Source organism: Lynx canadensis, chromosome D3 (genome assembly GCF_007474595.2).
Source record: "Lynx canadensis isolate LIC74 chromosome D3, mLynCan4.pri.v2, whole genome shotgun sequence".
Lineage (NCBI taxonomy): Eukaryota > Metazoa > Chordata > Mammalia > Carnivora > Felidae > Lynx > Lynx canadensis.
Window position 1 is genome coordinate 70127201 of NC_044314.2, and position 22394 is coordinate 70149594.

Here is a 22394-nt window from a genome sequence, read left to right on the forward strand (position 1 = left end):
TGGCAATCTCAGCCTCATTCCTTTAAATATGCAAACCATTCAAATCCCCATCTACCCCCCCACCCCCACCCCACACACACACACCAGGCCAGCCAAGCCTCAGAATGCTTGCACACCCTTCTAATGGAAATCACCAACCACTACCCAACTGCCCAGGGCAACAGCTACGTGCCCCCGATGCCCTGGCTGGTTTATCAGTGGCATCTGAACCAAGGCATTCAACTCTTGCCATGGCCAGTGAGCTACAATGTAGCTACTAGCCAAAGTTATAAGACAAGCAACTCCTGGCATGGCAGGTGAGCTACAATGTGGCCAACCAGCCAAAGTTAAAACAGAAGCAAAAATCAGTGAGTCAGAAAGAGACAAGACGAGCCAGGCATTACAACTGCCTGGGCTCCTGATGGATCCCAGGCCCAGCCACCTATACTTTGAAATAAATCTTTTTCATGAAGTGACTTGAATGGATTTCTGTTCCTTGCCACCAAGGTGTCCCAACTTCCACAGATCATGGGGCTGTACCCATTCATGATAATTGGATACACCGGCATTCAGGATTTAGAGATCAGTCTCTTGTGAGTTTTGTCAGTGTGAGTCAATATCCCTGAGTCTGACTGTATATGGGCCTGAGGAGATGAGGAATATTAGTTTTAGAATCAGAAAGATCTGGGTTGAGTCCCACCTCTGCCATTTGCTGTATGACAGTGGACAATTCACTTTCCTCCTTCAGCCTGGGTTCTTCACCTACAACACGAGGGCAATCAGAGGACTTAGCCCAAAGAAATCACTGTGAGAACTGGAATAGACCAACCAAGGGAGGGGCTTTAGACATGTTCACATGCCTTATTTGCATTTCCAACATCTAAACAGCTCAGAGACACCTGGGTGGCTCAGTCAGTTAAGCGTCTGACTGTTGGTTTCCGCTCACGTCAAGATCTCGCTATTCATGGGTTTAAGCCCTGCATCAGGCTCCATGCTGACAGTGTGGAGCCTGCCTGGGATTCTCTGTCTCCCTCTCTCTCTGCCCCTCCTCAGCTGGCACAAGCTCTCTTTCAAAATAAACTTAAAAACAAAAACAAAAAAACCCAAACAGCTCTAAAACCTGAGAGTTATCCATAACTCATTTCACTGGAAAAACTGACCTGAACTGACACGAGGCTACTTACAGTCTTCTCTAACCCTTTTATTTTGAATATTTGCTGCAAAATATTTAAATGTTTCGTTACAGGACTCTGCTGAGTGTTACACATAAGAGTCAGTGTATTCTTCCTAAAATGAGAAAAATTTCAAATTTTACAACTTTTCTGGTCCCATAGTTTCAGGGACCATGGACCTGTATATTCATGAAAGTCAAGATGAGAATCTAAAACTGGCCCGCGGTATATGGTACCAAGGTACCTCCCATCTTACGAGGACTCTGGCAGCCAGCCAGTCTCTACTAACTCTACCCCAGCCTTGCTGTGCCGCTTTCCCTGCAACTTTCTGAGGGGCTTTTCAAATTGGTATGCGGCTCACCCAGGCTGAGACCAGGGATACGTTCTGAGAAACCCAACAGGTTCCAGCCAACATAGAGCACCAGACAAAAAGCACACAACTTCAGGGGCGCCTGAGTGGCTCAGTCGGTTAAACGTCTAACTCTTTTTTTTTTTTTTAATTTTTTTTTTTAATGTTTTCATTTATTTTTGAGACAGAGAGAGACAGAGCATGAGCAGGGGAGGGGCAGAGAGAGAGGGAGACACAGAATCTGAAGCAGGCTCCAGGTTCTGAGCCATCAGCACAGAGCCCGACGCGGGGCTCAAACTCAGGGACCGTGAGATCATGACCTGAGCCAAAGTCAGACGCTCAACCCACTGAGCTACCCGGGCGCCCCGTAAACGTCTAACTCTTGATTTCAGCTCAGCTCATGATCCCAGGTTTGAGAGTTCAGGCCCCGCGTCAGGCTCTGTGCTGACAGCATGCCTGGAGCCTGCCTGGGATTCTCTCTTTTCCTCTCTCTCTGCCCCTCCCCTGCTCATGCACTCGCTCACGCCCTCTCAAAAATAAATAAGCATTTCAGAAAAAAAGCACGCAACTTCAAATACACAAAAAAGGCAATGAAAGTAAAGAGCTCAGCATCAAGCAGAAGCACAAAGCCCAGGTTCCACTAGGTTTAGAATTGTGTATTGATGATTGTGGAAAAGGAACCGTCCCCATAATTACGATACAAACTATAAAACACAGACTTCAAGAAAGTGGCAGCAGGGTCCAAGAAGGCAGGTTGCTTTCATTCAGCCAGTGTTCACGACACAGCAGCACACACAGCCAGACGCTTTGTGGCATCAGCGTCCTCTGCTTCCCCTTCAAGAAGTCGCTTTCGACTCGTGGAAGGCTGGAAATAAAAAGGGAAGAATGTTCAAAGAGAACTGTCGGCTTTAAGATTATCAAAGTGTCCCACTAATGCTTCTGGTAAGTTTGGAGCATTTCATGTGCAACTTCTAGTACCAAGAATTAGGAGTCGTCCCCCTGGACACCTGAGTCCCCACCATGCCTCCCTGGACTCAGCCATGCTTATCAAATGGACATTTCTCTCTCCCTTGTGGCTTGTGAGCACTTGATGTAATACTGACATTAAGCAGCAAAACCGCCCTCCCTCCCCTCTGTCATCTTCTCCTAAATTATGAAGTTTAAAGGGACTACAATACCTCTTGCTGGGAGCCCCAAATCTTGCTCTTTTTTGGGAAGACCATCTTTTTTGTGTGTGTCTTTATTTTCCCATTGATAAAATACCCAGGGGACATTAGGAAGGGGAATGTTATTCACCAAGAGAAGGCAGGATAGTAATGAATAGATATTGAAGTATACTAACAACTTTGGGGGAAATAAAATTGTAACCAATAAATAATCAACCACTCACCCAGATTTTAAATTTTCAACAAGTTTAAATTTGAACTCCTACTAGAGTCTTCCAATTCTGCCTTGCAGGAGACCTCTTGAATGACAATCCCTAGCTGTGCTTGTTTAATGCATTAAACACACTCTTCATTATTAAATCTTCTAAGGGTGCTAGGGCCAATCAAGTGGAAACAAAATATCTACGACGTTATTCCAAAAAATATTAAGCAATTGCTACTTAGGAGACCTTTCAAGCTCCTCACCCTTGCTCGTTAGTTCTTTGAAACTGAGGCTACTACGTTTAATGACCATCATCCGAAATACCTGGGCTGGGACTTGGGGTACAGTCGTCGACTTATTTTCTTCAAAAAGCAAATTCTGAAATTTTCTCTTCATGTCCTCATCCTGTGAAGAAATGAAAAAACCTAAGTGGGCTGTGTCTGAAAGAACGAAAGTTCCTAGGAAGACAGGTCTAGGATGCCCCTGGAAAGAGGAAAGCGGGTAAGGACACCCAGTCAGTCCACCAAAAGGCATGCTCTTGCTAAGGCTCCAGCAGGGAAAGGACCACGCGCTCCTCTCCTCTGCCTTCCCAGAGGAATCTAGTCAGCAGTCAATGCTTAGTCAACACTGGCTGAATCAAACCCACAGGCCTCAGAGCTGTCAGGAGTGCAGAGACAACCACAGACATTAGCAGTCAAGAGACTTTCAGGACTAGCATCCCAGATCCTAGAGATGGCGATCGAGAAGCCAGAGGCTGGGACTAGCTCAGTTCCCTGAGGGCTGACTCCCTGCAGCTCCCCAAATCTTTCCAGGAGGTGCCCACTCCCTGTGCCAACAATAAGGCCATTTACTAGGGCCACCCTAACCAAGCAAGCCAGCACCCCAGAAAAATTCCCCCAGCAAGTGCTACACAAGTCACCAGAAGGACTTCAAGCCCACAATATCCCAGAGCTAATGAGAAAGGAAGACAGATGAACAGGTCATACATAGCATTACAGGGGTCTCGTGCTGCTAGACAGAGAAGCAGGGAGAGGGGTGCATGTGCACACACAGAAATCCGGCCCACATGTCTGTGAGGGTAATTCCCACCTCCAGGAATGTTCACTTCCGCAAGGCTCAAGGATTTGCATCTGGGAACCCTGAAAGGTAACCAGGCACAGCTCTCCCCACCTTCAGAAAGGTGAACATCCAGGACTAGGACGGGGCCAGCTAGAAGCCCGGCTCAGCCACTAACAAGGAGTGTGCGCACAATATGGACCCACAGCTGCCTGAGTCCAAAGTCCCATGATTCCCACTCCCCGCACTGAGCCAAGAGCAACACAGGGTGGAGGTAGCGGGGAGCAGAGGACATAGGGGTGAAGGCCTCCAACATTCAGCAGTTCGAGGCGTATATAACTGCAGTGCTCGGGGATTAAGACACCTGTTGTGTATCGAGGAGCTGGATCACCCGCTTCAATCACACTGTTTTCCGCATCACTCCATGTAGCGCCCACTGCCCATTTTGAGAGCACCAGGTTCTTCCGGATTCTGCTCTACAATCTCCCTTAGAATCTCACCTCCTATGTAATGCCACTCTCAAAATTCCTTCCCTTATTTCCTCCTATACCTGCTCACAGCCTCCACCGGCAATGCCCTCCTTGCCTTCCTGCCCGTCCACCTCAACCACCTTCTCATTTACTCAGTGAACACATACTTTGTGAGCAACCTTAGGAGCCAGGTACCATAAAAGTCACAGGTGCCTCCATGTCAGAGGGACAAAACCAACACTGAAAATGCTGCTCCCCATTGTTATGGACTAAGATATGTCCACCTCCACCCCCTTAGTTCATATGTGAAAGCCCTAACCCCCCAGTAACTATTTGGAGACAGGGCCTTTAAAGAGGTAATTAAGTTAAAATAAGGCTGTTAGGGTGGGGCCGCAATCCAATACAACGGATGTCCTCATTAGAAGAGAAAGAGACACCAGGGATGTGGGTACAGAGAAAAGACCACGTGAGGGCAGAGAGAAGACAGCCATCTGCACGGCAAGGAGAGAGGCTTCAGGAGAAACCGAATCTGCCAACATCTTGAAACTGGGACTTCTAGCCCCTTGAACGGTGAGGATATGAATTCCTGCCATGTAAGCCACCCAGCCTGTGCTATTTTGTTATAGCAGCCTCAGCAAACTGATACAGCCATGTCATCCCCAGGCCACTGATTTAGATGCTCTTCATACTGTGTGAACCTGTGAGCACCTGAAGCCCCTATCTCATTCTGAGCATCCCCCCATACTCTGCACCTACCCTTGTTACCACGTGTATCCCACTGCTCGCCTGTGACTGTGGTCGGGGTTGGCCCCCACCCAGACCATCAGCTCCGCAAGTCCAGGACTTAACTTACTCTTCTCTGCATCCCCAGTTAAGTGTTGACACATGAACTCATTAACTGTCCTCTGAAAGAATGAACACATGAGGAAATGAAACCACACCCCATGCCCCAAATGGCAACTCTTCAGTACAGCCAAACAGAACTGACCACACGCCTATTTTGGCCTGTATTTAAACAAGTTGTCAGTTAGCAATAACATGGAAAAGGAGCTCATTAAATACGGCAGGTAGCAATGGGTATCTGAAAATAGCCTTCCTTTCAGAGCTTTACAACCTGTTCAAAAATATTAAACTGTAATATGCCTCAAAGACAAGTAGGAAGGAATTCTCTATTTCAAGAAGTAAATATGAGGCCAAAAAGTCGACATAAAGGATGTTCCCCAAACTGAACTGTTAATAACAGGAGAGACTGGAACTCACATTCCAAACACTCCATTCAGGGCCAGACCCACAAAACCATTTGGCTTCTTCAAAAATACTGGATTTTCCCAAAATAAAACCTAAACTATCACTAGCAGATGATTTATGTGGGCAGCGTCTGCACTCTGGTCCTCACTCTGTGTCCAGTTCCACCGTTTGCAGCAAAAACACAATGTGGACGAAAGAGTATTCAAGTGAGACCCCCATGGCAGGGCTGAACTTCACCTTTTCCTCAGTTGTTAGTAACAGTTTTCTTTGGAGACAAACAGAACAAGAAAAACAGGCTATGCTCCTTCATAAATTTCAGGCAGCTACAGACCCTGTTCCCTGACCTAACCGGCAAGCTCTGTTTTTTTCAAGATTAACACAGCTCCTCCACCTCCACATCTGGCCCCAAGAGTTTCCCTATTAGGGCACATAAAAAGAGCCAAGAGGCATGTTTTTCTTTTTCACCAAAATTAAATCCCCACATGCAAAGGCACCCTTTGTTTCCAAATTCCTTTTCTCCAGGGTCCTGCTGTTTCAAATCTGTGTGGTCTATTAAGTGCTAAATCATCTGACAGATTTCTTTGGGGCGGAGGGAGACTGCTGTTTCCAGGGAAATAGCCCAAACAAATGTATCTACTTTTTTTTTTTTAAGGATTTGTTGTTCTCCACCTGAGCTAGCACCGGAGCAACACGTTAGGTGTGGAGGGCTGGAACAGAGAAAGAATAGAGGCAGTCTTCCCAGAGTTCCAGAAGCAGAGTTCTGAGAATGAATGGCCCCAAGGAGTTCCTGGACCAGGTGATCCCCACAGTACTTGAGCCTCTAGCTCAAGCTAGCTGGTTAAGTTCCCCATCCCCATAGGAAACAGACCAACTAGAAGTTAACAAGAATGGGTATGTCTGTGCTTGAATGGAACCGTACTTAACAGAAGGTCTGACATCCATCAGAAAACCTGCCCAACCATGCTGGAGCTAATTCTAAAACCAAAGTTTAGTCCAGCAAAGCCACAAAGGACTTCCAAGTCTGGCAGCTAGAATGAGGTCAGGGTATAATCTAACAGCAGCCACAAACCCCTAGAGGGGCACATAGGTAATACAGACTTCAAAGATCCAGGTAACTTTGCAGTAATGGCATGTTTATTCGCCATGAATAAGAAGTGGGACCGTTAGTGGCACCTGGGTGGCTCAGTCTATTGAGCGTCTGACTCTTGATTTCGGCTCAGGTCATGATCTCATAGTCATGAGATCGAGCCCCACGTCAGGCTCATGTGCCCGTGAGCCTGCTTAAGATGCTCCTTCTGGTCCTGTCCCCACCCCCCCCCCCCAAAAAAAGAAGCGAGACCCTGTATGCCCAATTACTTAGGCTTAAACAAATAGCCAGATTCTCCCCCAGAGAATCTGCCCTCCTCCTCCCGTGACTTAAGGTTGAAGGCAGCTGGAATGCAGCCAACCCCACCTGTTCAGGGTGAGAGGTTTGAGGAAAGAGGATGACACAGCTGGGGGTGGAGGTTTACAGCTGGAGCAACCTCTCAAAGTACCACAGCCAAAATGCACACTCAGGGAACCCGAGTGGGCCTAGGACAGGCCATAAAGTGAGCTTGTCTACCCCAGGAGCCACAAGTTAAGTTGGGACGGTTATACCCAAAGATACACTTATACTCACGACCCATATAAACACATAAACATACCCGACACACTTAAAGCTCAATCTCAAGCAAGTGCATTAAACAGACTCAACAAAGCAAACGTGTTTGCAACTTTTTCCTCATCCCTCAGGCACAGCTGAGAGCTGCCCATAGAGTTCATGCTAGCGAGCACTGCCCCATACCCACCTGAAGCCATGGGTGTCTTAAAGCCTCCTCTGTCGTAAAACGCACCTTTGGATCCACTATTAGCAGCTTCTTGACAAGGTCCAGAGCTAAAGCAATAAGATAATTTATCACATCACAGTGAAAACGGTAGATACATTAAATCTGCAAAATTAAAGTATGCCAGAATCACAGGCCAACATCCAGAAAGACAGAGGGGGGCTAAGGTCATTGCCAGCCAACAGGTGTGGTGGACAGGGTCCCCTGTCCTCCTCTCTGTATTTAGAGCTCTCTGAGAAAACCAGGAATGACCTCGATGCCCCCCATCTCTCCCTGCTTGCACATCACAACCTCTTCGCCCCCTGTTCCCTCGCTCGTTGCTGGATTCAACTTCAAACTAATTAAATCTGAACTTCTGCCTCGCTCTAAGACGCTCAGGATGCTCGGCCAACTCTCCCGAGACCCATGGAATGACAGAGTTTCTCAGCCAGCAACAGGCTCCCTGGAACTGGAGGTTTGGCAGAAACAAAGCTTAACAGCAATCACCATGCTGAGACTGCCTTTCTACTGCAACAGTATTATTCCTTTCACATTCTAAGATTTAACAGAATCACCTATGTTACTTCACATTTAGTTTTAGTTTTCTACTTGCCCTTTTGAGAATTACAAAGTTACACTTTTACATCCTAAAACGCAAAGTAATTACTTTCGTTCTTACATGCTCATTCACAGGAGACTTTGTACCTGAAAAGTTACTTATTATTTTGTACCCTTAATAGGTACAGGGCACTTGCTTCTGTTCTACTTACCCTCACAAAAACCCCTTAAGGTAAAGTTTATTGTACCTGCTTTACATATAAAGGAAAGGGTGACTCAGAGAGGTTACATATCTTGCCTAAGGTCACATAGCTAGGAAGTAGCCAACCCAAAACATGAGTCTCACTTAGCCTGGTTGAGGAGCCCATGTTCTTAATAACTTCCTCTGCCCCTCAAAAGGTGCAAAACAAACAATAGAAAATAAGAAGTAACAGGAGAAACATAACAACTTGAAAAGAAATTCCCACCACGGCACACACATTTTACCAAACGACAAATTCTTAACCTTTTCATATCCATACCCTTCTCTGAGACCTCTGCCCAGACTTCGGGAATGAAGTTGAATTTTCCACTGGTGATCTGATCCTTCAAGGACACTTGAGTCTTATGCTCAGAGAAAGGTGGATACCCACTAAGGCTTAACATCGGTAGAGAAAGAAAGGAAAAGAAATCAAGTAGCATTCTCAGTGGCATTTGGACATATAGATTAGATTTTTCTTTAAATCAACGGTCAAGATAAGTCACCCAGATTAAACACAAGCTCTCTACCTGGGCACGTTTCTGTTTTCACCTAACTACTTCCAACCAGACTCTGAAGCAATGAAACTTTTCTTACCAAATAAAAAGAATAACTCCTAAACTCCAGCAATCCACAGCTCGGTTATATCCAGCAGTCCCAAAGGAATTAAGAACCTCAGGAGCCAGGTAGGTAGGGGTACCACATAAGGTTCTCATGAGAGAGGTCTCCCCCAAAATCTTAGACTGCCCAAAATCAGTAATCTAAAATTAAGGACAAAAGGGAATCATTTTTAATGGCAAAATAAAATTAAACGATCAGCATGGTCTGCCAGGCCCAAAAGCTATGCAGGCTAGATCAGTTCCTATCCTATACAGTCCATGCCTGCTGTTAAAATCTGGAATTTTGTTTAAACTAAAATTTCCAAGCGAAGAAACCTGAAGGTTTTTTCTCCAACTTATCCGTGGTTCTCTGTAACCTTACAAAAGGTTTGTAACCCTTATCATAGACTCTAGGGTCCTAATCAGTTATCCATGGTTTCTTTTAGGCTCTGGTTTCTCAACCAATATCCCAACACTGGAATAACTGAGGCGCTTGGAAAAAATACTTGGCACCCGGATGCCACCTTCAGTGATTGTGAGATGCAGTGTGGGTGTCGTGATTTTTATTTTATTTATTTATTTATTTATTTATTTATTTATTTATTTTTAATTAATAGGAGATTCTATAGGAAGCCAGGCTTGGGAAGCACCACCTTAGAAAGCAGGAGAAGATAAGGGATGTGATTCTCATCCATCTAGACCCCTCCCCTCCTTCCATTCTCAGAACAAAAGTGGCTCGTATAAAGAGGAGCTCAGTAAATGCCCATAAGACTCTGAATCAAAGCAATACCACCTGGTCTCTAAAATAATTGCTAATAGTGGAAGGGTCAAGTTCTCTACCTTTTTATGCTCCCACTTTTTAGTTGATGAATCTTTAAAGTTTATGAATAGAAATTTGGAGTGGCCACAGAAAGAGTTTTCTTACCTTTATAAGACAGTCCTCTTTTTGGGATGAGAGTAAAACATTCTCTGGCTTTAAGTCCCGATGTATAATGCCGTTTTCATGAAGGTACTACACAGAAAAGGAGGCATGACCCTCAGGTTTATGGAGTAGGTATGTGAGTAAAGACAGACAGACAAGACACACACACACACACCCCTTACAGCTGGGATGAAACCATAAGCCAGGTTACTCACAACCACATTACCCCAAATCACAGAAAACTACTGGGTAAAGGGCTTAGTGTTTATAAATTTGTTTTCAAGAAAATCTTTAGGGGCACCTGGCTGGCTCAGGCAGTAGATCTTGCAACTCTTGATCTCAGGGTTGTCAGTTTGAGCCCCACATTAGGGGTGGAGATTACTTAAAAAGAAAATCTTAAAAAAAAAAAAAGAAAGAAAATCTTTAAAACGTAGGAAAGATGATATTTGCAACTATGTGGATGGAACCAGAGGGTATTATGCTAAGCGAAATTAGAGAAAGACAAATATATGACTTCACTCATATGAGGACTTTAAGAGACAAAACAGATGAACATAAGGAAAGGGAAACAAAAATAATATAAAAACAGAGAGGGGGACAAAACATGAGACTCATAAATATGGAGAACAAACAGAGGGTTACTGGAGGGGGTGTGTGGGGGGGATGAGCTAAATGGGTAAAGGGCATTAAGGAATCTACTCCTGAAATCATTGTTGCACTATATGCTAATTTGGATGTAAATTTAATAAGATTTAAAAAGTAGGAAAGATGAAAAATGCAACTTATGACAATAGACTGTTCATTTCACTCTTCAAAATAATAAATATCCCTTCATATAGGCAGAAATCTAAGGTGTCAATTTCATTTATAAAAATGTAAATGAGTGATTAAAGTATTTTGAGAATTTATTAAAGTAAAGCATAAAAATTCCACCAAAATTATGTACTTGGTCATTCACTTCCTGAGAATTTTTAAAAAAATTTTTTTAGGGGCGCCTGGGTGGCGCAGTCGGTTAAGCGTCCCACTTCAGCTCAGGTCATGATCACGCGGTCGTGAGTTCGAGCCCCGCGTCAGGCTCTGGGCTGATGGCTCAGAGCCTGGAGCCTGTTTCCGATTCTGTGTCTCCCTCTCTCTCTGCCCCTCGCCCGTTCACGCTCTGTCTCTCTCTGTCCCAAAAATAAATAAACGTTGAAAAAAAAAATCTTTTAATAAAAAAAATAAAAAAAAAAAATTTTTTAATGCTAATTTATTTCTAAGAGAGGGAGAGAGACAGAGCGTGAGTGCAGGAGGGGCAGAGAAAGAGGGAGACCCAGAATCCAAAGCAGGCTCCAGGTTCTGAGCTGTCAGCACAGAGCCCAAAACGGGGGCTTGAACTCACGAGCTGTGAAATCATGACCTGAGCAGAAGTGGAAAAAGCTCAACTGACTGAGCCACGGAGGCGCCCAGATCTCACGTTTTGTGAGACAGCCCTGTGTCAGGCTCTGTGCTGACAGAGTGGAGCCTGCTTGGGATTCTCTCCTTCTCTCTCTCTCTGCCCCTCCCCCACATGTATGCTGGCTCACGCTCCCCCTCTCTCTCAAAATAAATAAATAAACTTAAAAAAAAGAACTGAGGGCTTCTCTTACCTGTACGGCCAGGAGCATCTGGTAAAAATAGAGCTTGCACGTAGCTTCTTTCAGGCGTTTATTCCCCACCACCCTGTCAAACAGCTCTCCTCCTTCCATCCTGAAACAGACAGGCAAAGCAGGGGGTGGTTCTTGGGTGGAAGATAATAACACAAACAAAACAAACTCATTCAGACAGGCAAAGAGCTGCCCTTTTTATTCTCAGGAGGACTCCCGTTTGTACAAACAATGAGGTAGTTAAGTCTCCTCTCCACAGTGAAGATGTCCTTGTTGGAAACTAAGGAACGGGGAAAGATGGAAGGAGTGGGCAGTGGGCACTCAGGAGCTTTTAAGAATCTGACTCAGCAGACGGGAGGCGGAGCCCAGGAGTCTGCGTTTTCATCATGCACCCCAGTTGATTCAGAGACTGAGACAGAGCGGCAAACTGGAGCCCGCAAACAGACAACGGGTGTCTGAACCCTAGCCCCACCATTCCTAGCTCTGGAGCTTTGGACAAGTTACATACCCTCTCTGAGCTTGTTTCCGCCTCTTAAAAAAATAGGGACAATCCTCCCCCTACCTTGATGGCTGTGGTAAAAATTAAGAGATAATTCATGGAGGTAAGGCGCCTGGCACAAGTGGCTGTTTGGCAGGGTTATTCAATTCCTCTGAACTTCAGTTTCCTTTTCTGTAAAGTGGGACTAAAGATCGTAACCCATCAGTAACCTGTAAGTAACATGGATGACTGTTATGAAGGGTACATGAGTCAATCCATGTAAAGTGCTTGGAGCAGTAATTGGCTTATAGTAAGTAATTAGCATCAGTGACTGTTACTGTATTACTTCTGTTTTAACTAGGTCCAGTCAGACAGCAACAGATATTCCCTCAAGCACCACAGGGGCCATCCAGTCTCTCCCAGTGCTATGATTGAGGCTGTTTACTATAAAATCTTTTTTTTTTTAAGTTTATAGTTTCTCCTCCCTGAATGCTTTTTTTTTTTTTTTTTTTTTAATTTTCATCCAAATTAGTTAGCATATAGTGCAACAATGATTTCGGGAGTAGATTCCTTAGTAGTAGAATCCCTTACCCATTTAGCCCATTCGCCCTCCCCACAACCCCTCCTGTAACCCTCAGTTTGTTCTCCATATTGATGAGTCTCTTATGTTTTGTCCCCCTCCCTGTTTTTATATTATTTTTGTTTCCCTTCTCTTATGTTCCTCTGTCTTTGTCTCTTAAAGTCCTCATATGAGTGAAGTCATGATTTTTGTCTTTCTCTGACTAATTTCACTTAGCATAATACCTCCAGTTTCCATCCACGTAGTTGCAAATGGCAAGATTTCATTCTTTTTGATTCCAAGTAATACTCCATTGTACATATATACCACATCTTCTTTATCCATTCATCCATCGAGGGACATTTGGGCTCTTTCCATACTTTGGCTATTGTTGATAGTGCTACTATAAGCATGGGGGTGCATGTGTCCCTTCGAAACAGCACACCTGTATCCCTTGGATAAATACCTAGTAGTGCAACTGCTGGGTCGTAGGGTAGTTCTGTTTTTAGTTTTTTGAGGAACCTCCATACTGTTTTCCAGAGTGGCTGCACCAGCTTGCATTCCCATGTTTACTATAAAATCTTACTAACCAACCTCCTTAGCCACTGGATACCACTCAGGAGCAAAGCCTTGCCTGTCTGCTCCAACAGCCACTCCCAGAAACACTACATATTTACATAGAAATGAACATCAAGACAGGCCCCTTCCATGAATGAACCAGGAAATTATTCTGGTCACACCACAGAAGACAGGACTTTGTGGTTACTGAAATAACCCAGCAAGTAAACCAGCACTGAAAAGATAATGAGGTGTCACCATGCCCCTAAGCACTGTGATCCCAAGCAGAAACATCCACCCAGGCAGATATTTCAGAGTAGTAATATCCACCTGTGGTTGAACAACTGTGTGTGCCAGGTACTCTGCTGGGCACTTTCCATCCTTCATAGTATCTGATCCTTATGACTCTACATATGGGGAGTATCACTATTAGCACCCCACCCCCACCAACACTAGGAAAATAAATAAGAGTCAAGGACATGAAGTAAACTAACTCACAAGCAGTCACCTGCACAGCGGGATTCAAACCCAGACCTCAGACCCAGGGCCTGGAACCTCTAAGCCACATGCCTTTGGAAACATTGGGAGGACTTTAGATTTAGTACTAACCCCACATGCACACTTGGTGGGCCCCACCACCACATACATATGATGAGAGTCCCCAGGATGAGAAATGCAAGCCAGCATTGGATTTTTTGGTGGTTTATAAGCACTTGAATGGAAACAAATAGAAAACTTTATTACTTACAATTCCAAAACAATATAATAATCTTCAGCCTCAAAAAAGTCTTTAATCTTGATGATACAAGGCTAAGAGGGGAAAAAAGAGGAAATGTAGTGAGAAACTCCCAAGAGGAAAACCACAGAAGCAGAATGGAGGCATTTGCCCCCCTGCCTCAAGGCACTCTAAAGTTCATATAGCAGAAAAGGCAAAACAGCCTGTCAGCACAGAGCCAGATGCAGGGTTCAAACTCACAAACCCATGAGATTATGACCTGAGCCAAAATCAAGAGTCAGACGCTTAATCAAATGAGCCACCCAGGCACCCCTAATATTATGATTTTATACTTAGAAAGCACACCTATTGTTTTTACAATGTGAAGACAGACAGTAGAGTTGAGTGGTCTGGGTAAGTAAAAGATGTGGTAAGTATCTCTCAGGGACATACCCCACCCCAAGCAGAGAGGAGGCTTGTAGTTATTATCAAAATTAAAGGGAAGGGACGCCTGAGTGGCTCAGTGGGTTAAGGGTCCGACTTCAGCTCAGGTCATGATCTCGCGGCTTGTGAGTTCGAGCCCTGCATCAGGCTCTGTGCTCACAGCTCAGAGCCTGGAGCCTGCTTTGGATTCTGTGTCTCCCCCTCTCTCCACCCCTCCCCTGCTCACGTTCTATCAAAAATGAACAAACATTAAAAAAAATAAAAAACAAATTAAAGGGAAGAGAGTTACACTATTTTTAGATTTTAGAGTAAGAAGAGTAGCAAAACTCACCAGAGTGACTGTCCTACAAAGCAAATTTCATCACATCCAATGCTCTGATTAAAATCCTCCTAGTGGTACAGGGCACCTGAGTGGCTAAGTCTGTTAAGCATCCAACTGTTGATTTCAGCTCATGGTTCATGGGATTGAGCCCTGCATCTGGCTCCGTGCTGATAGCGTGCAGTCTGCTTAAGATTCTCTCTCTCCCTTTCTCTCTGCCCCTCCCCTGCTTGCTCACTCTCTCTTAAAATAAATAAATAAACTTCAAAATCCTTCAAGTCGTAGCTTCCCATAATGAACTGTTGAACAGCAGTGAAGGGATGCCCCACTGCTTCCCCAGCACAATGGATCCTGGAAACATAATGCCGAGTGGAAGAGGCAAGTCACAAAAGACTTCAGAGTGTATGGAGTAGCTTCAATTGCATGGTCAGGTTTTCATTCTTTTTTATTATTATTATTTTTGAAAGAGAGAGGAAGTGCAAGCGGGGGAGGGGGGGAGGGGGGGCAGAAAGAGAGGGAGAGAATCCCAAGCAGGCTCTGCACTGCCAGCTAAGAGCCCAGTATGGGGCTCAAAGCCACGACAATGAGATCATGACCTGAGCCAAAATGAAGAGTTGGACATTTAACCAACTGAGCCACCCAGGCACCCCCTCAAGTTTTCATTCTTAAGTTGAATGGTTAGTTCTTAGGTGTTCATTTCATTGCTTTGCTTCATAATTTATTGTTTTACATGTGCCAAATGTTACATAATTTAAACATATTTAAAGGAAGGAAAGGAGACCAATCAGGAGGGAGAGATGGAAGGAAACAGAAGAAAGACAGAAAGTAAGACAAGAGGAAAGCAAACCTTCGGAAACCTAACTTTTCAGCAGGAATTAGCAAACCCTGGAGACCCAGCCTTGTCCTGCCCCTACCCCCCGACCATGGCCAAATCTCCAGCTCCTGGTCCCATACATCCTCCTCTCCAGACCACAAAACACCCTGCCTACCCCAGACTTGCTGCGTTCTTTCCCAATGTCACACCTCTGCTTGCTGCCCTCCTGCCTGGTGATCCAGCCCTCTGGGCACACCTGGTCTCCAGCATCAGGCCCCAGCTCGAATGTCACCCTCAGGATGCATCCGCAGTCCCCTGTGTTGGTTCTCATCCATGTGGCCTCATGCTGCATCTTCAACATTTGTCTCCCCATCAGACTGCGACCTCCAGGAGGGCAGAAAAGGGAAACTAACACCCACCACAGGTCTCCTTTCATCAGGCGCTTGACAGGCTGAGTCAAGTCTTATTTCTCTTTCTAGAACCAACACTCAGCAGAGCAGCTGGCACACAGGAGACATTCATGTGCTGCACAGATTAACGAGAACAATGGCAGTAACAGAAACACCACTGAAGGCAGACTCTACCACCACATGTTGGTCATGGCACACACACCATGAGAGTGAGGCTGAGAGCAAACCAGCTCTGCCACTCCTTACCTATGATCCCAGCACATTTGGCTCTGCGTGACCAGCTGTATTGCCACAAAAATGAAGACACTGGATACGCACTGTAATGTTATACTAAGAGGAATGGAAAGGGGAACTAAGATTCTCATCTAGGCTATCTAAAAGATTCTCATTTAGGCTATCTAAAATCGATAGGGATACCTGGGTGGCTCAGTCGGTTAAGAGTCCGACATCAGCTCAGGTCGTGATCTCACAGTTCGTGAGTTTGAGCCCTGCGTCAGGCTCCACGCTGACAGTGCAAAGCCAGCTTGGGATTCTCTCTCCCTCTGTCTCCGCCCCTCCCCTACCTATACACGCATGCGCTCTCGCTCTCTCTCTCAAAATAAGTTAATAAACTTAAAAAGAAGAATTTGATCATAAAAAAATAAGATTGATAAACCAAAATATAGCAGTTTATGTATATTATGTAGAAATACGGAGATAAATTCATTCAAACAAAAAACAGATCCAAGAGTTTTAAAATGTTTGGGGGGGGGGGCGTGGGGGCTACAGACCTACAGTCTGTGTATGAACCTTTGAGCAATATTTGACTCTCTAGATCATATGCATGTGATATCCTGATATAATAAAGCAGAAGTAGAAGAAAAGGCACACATGGAAAAGGAACAGAAATTGAGAGGAACAGATGAGAGCTGCTTGGTTCTACCTGGCATCATCAGGCCAGCGCCCACCTGGGAATGGACTGGTCTGGGAGCTGGCAGAGCACGAGGAAGTGCCCAACAGTCAGAGCCTGCAGGACTGCATCCTCTAAGGTACCACCGTCTCTAGGGTCATTCATTGGCTGGAGTGTCGTGGCTGAAGGTGTCTCTCATGAACCGGAGGCTACTACCCTAAACCTTCCAGTTAGATCACACAGGGAAAAGTTTAGGGAATGGCAGTGATTTCTCCAGACTGCAAAACATTTCCCTAAGCGTGTTCTCCATGCGGAAAGCTTGGCAAGCACATCTCATCGAATTCCTACACTGACCTTTAAGGTATGTATCCATATTGTCTCCACTGCAGAGATAAGGAAACAGGGGCGTTGAAAAATGAAATGACCTTCTCAGAGCCAGGAGGTAAGAGAGATGGGAGTGGGAACCCTGGTCTGTCTCCCCACTAGGCTGAAACCAGAGGAGGGGAGGGATGGCCAAGTCCATTTGTGCTCACCACCCCCGGGCCTAGAAGGCAGGCTGGCACAGTAAGTGTTTAACAACAGACTGAATCAATGCCTGGCTCCAAACGCCAGGCTCTACTCATTATCCCCCAAATGCACTCATGAGCCTGTGTTTCATTTCCAAGAGCTTTCCACATGCCCTTGTAAATTGCCAAGAAATTCTCTCCACAGATCTTTTTTGAGGGTTCTCAATTCTTCTCGACTGCACTGGACATTGGATTTGTATAAATGTTATGTTTGGGGATCCTCTGACATCAGAAAAAACTCTCTGAGGATTCTGTTTATCTTAGGGGTATGTCTGAAGCAACCCCACCCCAGAAAATTAGAGGGCTCCTCTCTTTAACAAGAGATTCCAGATCCCTTGGGGTGGGGGGGAGGCTAATTCAGGGGGCACCTGGGTGTCTCAGTCAATGAGTGTCCAACTTCAGCTTAGGTCATGATCTCATGGTTCATGGGTTCAGTCCCACATTGGGGTCTCTGCTGTCAGCACAAAGCCTGCTTCTTTTCTCACTTCTTAAAAGACAGACTCAATGGTGCACACCTGGGTGGCTCAGTCGGTTAAATGTCTGACTTTGGCTCAGGTCATGATCTCATGGTTCGTGGTTTCAAGCCCCGCATCCGGCTCTGTGCTGACAGCTCAGAGCCTGGAGCCTGCTTTGGATTCTGTGTCTCCCTCTCTCTGCCCCTACTATGCTCATGCTCTGTCTCTCTCTTTCTCTCTCTCTCAAAAATAAATAAACATTCAAAAAAAAAAAAAAAAAGACAGACTCACTTTCCAGTGAGACAAGGCACAAAAACGATAGCAACTATTCACACCCACCGAGGTAAATGGAAATCAGTACCACCAAAAGTATTTAGAGGTATTGAAAACAGGTATAATTAAGCCAAATTTACCAAATTGGCACTGTCTTCCCATAAACAATATGAGACAAAATATTAGGGAAATTTACCATGCATTTTGGTCAAAAACTCACTCAGTGGAAATATCACAGTTATTTAATAATGAAATCTTTATACAGTATTGTCCTCTCAAAATTTCAGAGCAAAGCTTTTCCCATCTACATTATAGCTAAACACATACACCCATACATGTGTACCCACACATGTATACACATACACACACACACACACACACACACACACACACATTTAAGGAATGCAAGTTAATACTAGCTTGATTACACTGAAATACTTTATACAACTCCCATATTTTGAGAGGAAAGAATGTAAGTAAGTCTGGGTCAGATTTTACAGCAATACTTACATGATTTAGCTTTTTCAAAATTTCTATTTCTGTTTCAACATTGAGAGCCGGATCCTTTGATAAAAAAATAACATTCAAATTTATTAATAATAATAATAGTCAACACTTGGAAAATGCTTAGTTAAAGCTTAGTTGAGTAAAAGCTGTTTGAGTTCCACACTTAGCGCCTACTCATCAAGGATTAGAGGTCGATCAATTAAATAACTCCCCTAAAAAATCACTCTGCAAAGTGCTTGGCAAATAGTAAGCATTCAGTAAACAACCAGGCCCTATGCCAACCTCTTTATTTAAGAGTCATCTTGGGGGGCGCCTGGGTGGCTCAGTCAGTTAAGCATCAGACTCTTGATTTTGGCTCAGGTCATGATCTCATGGTTTGTGAGTTTGAGCCTCACATCGGGCTCTGCACTGACCCTGCAGAGCCTGCTTGGGATTTTCTCTCTCTCCCTCTCTCTCTTTCTCTCTCCCCTTCTCTCTCCCCTCCCCTTCTCATGCTCTCTCAAAAAAAAAAAAAAAAAACAAAAAGTGAACTTAAAAAAATATTTTAAAAAAGAAAAAGAATCATTTTACTTAATAAGTCTCAAAATCCCAAAGTGAACTGGGTTCTAGAATTATCCCCAGTTCACAGATGGAGTAACTGAGGCTCAGAGAAAGGAAGCCACTTGCTCCAGTTCTCACAGCCAGAAACAAGTGTGTTTCCACTGTTCTCATGCTTACCTGGTAAGCTCTGTCTCTGTCTCTCTTTTTTTTAAGTTTTTATTGAAATTCCAGTTAGCTAACATACAATGTAATATTAGTTGTAAGCTCTCTCTGGCTGTACAATTGTTTATACTCATAAAAGTGATACAACAAATAAACACCACAGACAAGAGGTATTTAATTAAATTACATAAGGAAAATGTCAGCCACATTTCTAATAATAGAGCAGACACAGTTTCCAATTTACTGCAGGCTAACATATTTAGTGAGACACCAATGAGAGGAAGCATCAGGGGACCGAAGTTGCTCTCTGTTCCAATTCCAAAAGGATGAATCGAGTTACTCAGCCTCAAGGGCTACACCCTCCAAAGCAAAGAGGATATAGAATTACATATTTATGTAAAATGGACTTCGGCTAAGAAACCCAGATGTTTAATTTTAAAAGCCTGCCTCTTCCTGTAAGCTGTTAAACTCATTACCATGGCAGGACATACTCTGATGATAGAGAGGTCTAAAAGAGTCCAATCTGATTTGAAAGATGAAATTAAGAGGTAAAATTTTGCTCCAAGTCTTCAAGAATGGTAGGTATTTTCTTCCCCACCACACACCCCCAACAGGAAACAAATCCAGAATCACAGGGGAGAAAGATCTGTAACAAAGTGAACACAGAAAGGAAATTCCTCTTGCTATGTGAAAATGGCATTGTCTTGGGGGCAGGGGGGGGGGGGGGGGGGGCGCGGAATTGATCTTTAAAGAACATTAAAGTATAATGACCAGAAACAGCTGGCCACAAAGGAAAATGTGATTAGAGACCTCATTTTACATTATTCTGTTGGGTCGTGTGTTGAAAGACCAATACATTTGACCATTTCACCAACACAGTAAATGTATATTACAGAATGCAATAAAATGAATGGCTACTATATAGAGACTGTTAAATAATTAGGATTTTTAAAAATCTATAGATGCTAAGGTATTCACTCCTTCATTATTGGGAAGAGCAAAGGATTAGAAATTACCTAAATGATCAAACAGAGAAATGGGTGAATAAATTACAATAAAGTTCATGAAATAGAGGCTCAATGATCAAAAAGCATCAATTAGGGGAAAGTTTATGCATTAATGCTTATGTGGAAAAGTAGAACACAAAATTGTATATACAGTATGACTTCAACCATCTAAAAATGCAAATTTGTATGAACAAGGACTAGAAGGAAAAAGAAAACTGCAAACAGCTGTGGAGTTACAATGGTGGGATATATAGCCAGGTTGTTTTTTCCCCTCAATTTCTTTTTTTTTTTTTTTTAATGTTTATTTATTTATTTTTGAGAGAGAGAGAGAGAGAGAGAGAGCTTGAGGGAGAAAGAAAGAAAGAGAATGAGCAGGGGAGGGGCAGAGAGAGGGAAGAGAGAATCCCAAGCAGGTTCTGTGCTCAGTGCAGAGCCCCACGTGGGGCTCGAACTCACGAACTGTAAGATCATGAGCTGATTTCAAGAGGAACACTCAAACAACTGAGCCACCCAGGCACCCCCCAATTTCCTTTCATGTACTGTAAAACTTGTAACAACTTGGGGGAGGGGGGGAGCACTTCTTGCTGGTACATTATGTACAACAAAATATTTCTGGAACCAAACTATGGATAAGTAACTTTCTAGGTTAGTTGAATATACTCAAAATATTTCAATGCTGTTTAATACAAATTCACGTATGTGAACAATGAATTCTTCCTAACACTGAAAATCACCACTCTAGGGGCACCTAGGTGGCTCAGTCGGTTAAGCATTTGACTTTGGCTCATGTCATGATCTCACGGTTTTGTGCATTTGAGCCTGGCATTGGGCTCTGCACAGATAGTGCGAAGCCTGTTTGGGATTCTCTCTCTTTCCCTCTCTCTCTGCCCCTCCCCTGCTCACTCTCCCTCTTTCTCAAAATAAATAAATAAAAACTTAAAAAAAAGAAAAAACTCACCACTCTAAAATTATTTGGGGAAGTTAAGAAGTGTTAAAAATAGCTGAGCAGGGAGCCTAGGTGGCTCAGTCGGTTAAGCGTCCAACTTCGGCTCAGATCATGATCTCATAGTTGGTGGGTTCAAGCCCCGCGTCGGGCTCTGTGCTGACAGCTCAGAGCCTGGAGCCTGCTTCAGATTCTGTGTCTCCCTCTTGCTCTGCCCCTATCCCAACTCATGCTCTGTTTCTCTCTATCTCAAAAATAAACATTAAAAAAAATAAAAATAAATAGCTGAGCATGCACAAACACAGGTACTTACTGCCTCTCTCTCAGAGCCAACAGCAAACTTCCTTTTGCTGATGATTTTTATGGCTACTTTCTTACATGTTTTCCTCTCAAAAGCTAGCTTCACCTCACCACAGGCACCGCTACGGAGAGAAACATAAAATGATCAATTGTCAGAATGGTTCATCATTCCTGATCTGGGCTTAACTTTAGCCCAGATCAGTTTAGAAGTTAAGCGCTGTCCACATACAACCCTTCCATTGTCCCTGTTTTCAAACCACACAATGAAACTTAACCAATGTAAAATGTCAAGGGCATAAGTGAATGTGGACCATCCAATAGTACTGTGTCAGCTCCAAATTCCACTTTTTGAGCTGAGTGATACAGACTTAAGTATTATTGGCACCCCAGAATGTGAAATCCTCAGAAAGACACTAAGAACAAATAAGACAGAAATTACTTATCCTAGAGGCAGAGAAACATCACTGAGAACAAAGTCCTAAACAAAAATGAGTGCCTGACACAAGTTATAGCAGATAACTGTAACTGTAAATGAATTATTTTCATTGATATGCTCTTTCTTATTCAAAGTGCCATAGTTGATGCCATAAACTGCACCCTAAATAAAATCACAATAACTAACAACCAAAAGTATTATGCGATTAACTTAATTGCAGCAAACTCTTAAAGATTTGCAATTAATTGGGATACTATAATGGAAGAGGAATAATACCCAGGATACAGGTAACCCAGTGGACTCTGTTCTCCAAAGCCTGGGTCAGCCCAAGGTAGTGGCTACTCAAGTATCAATCATTCATTACATGCCCCAAGCAGACTATAACTATTGTGAGTTTGGGGTGGGAAGGTAGGTTTGTCAAGACACCCTTTTTATTGTGTATCGTATGTATACATAAAAATTACCACTGTTATCATTTTAAAATCTACAATTCAGTGGCATTAAGTACATCCACAATGTTGTGTAACCATCACCCCCATCTAGCTGCAGAATTTTTCATGAGATCAAATGGAAACTCCACCCCCATTCTATCCT

At 43.9% G+C, this 22394-nt stretch overlaps 1 protein-coding gene across 5 annotated transcripts in view; it reads right to left on the bottom strand.

The window, feature by feature from the left end:
* Positions 1–2141: 2141 nt before the first annotated feature.
* The window catches only part of CHEK2 (checkpoint kinase 2), a 48569-nt gene continuing 28316 nt past the window's right edge, over positions 2142–22394 (bottom strand). For all 5 annotated transcript variants that reach the window (XM_030336086.1, XM_032595382.1, XM_030336083.2 and 2 more), the window contains 10 exons: positions 21378–21486; positions 18416–18469; positions 13769–13830; positions 11429–11528; positions 9807–9893; positions 8880–9043; positions 8566–8681; positions 7472–7557; positions 3193–3273; positions 2142–2365 (listed from right to left, as the gene is read on the bottom strand). In XM_030336086.1, coding sequence (XP_030191946.1) covers positions 2276–2365; positions 3193–3273; positions 7472–7557; positions 8566–8681; positions 8880–9043; positions 9807–9893; positions 11429–11528; positions 13769–13830; positions 18416–18469; positions 21378–21486 — 949 coding nt within the window. In that variant the 3' untranslated portion in view covers positions 2142–2275. The remainder of the gene's footprint in view (positions 2366–3192; positions 3274–7471; positions 7558–8565; positions 8682–8879; positions 9044–9806; positions 9894–11428; positions 11529–13768; positions 13831–18415; positions 18470–21377; positions 21487–22394) is intronic.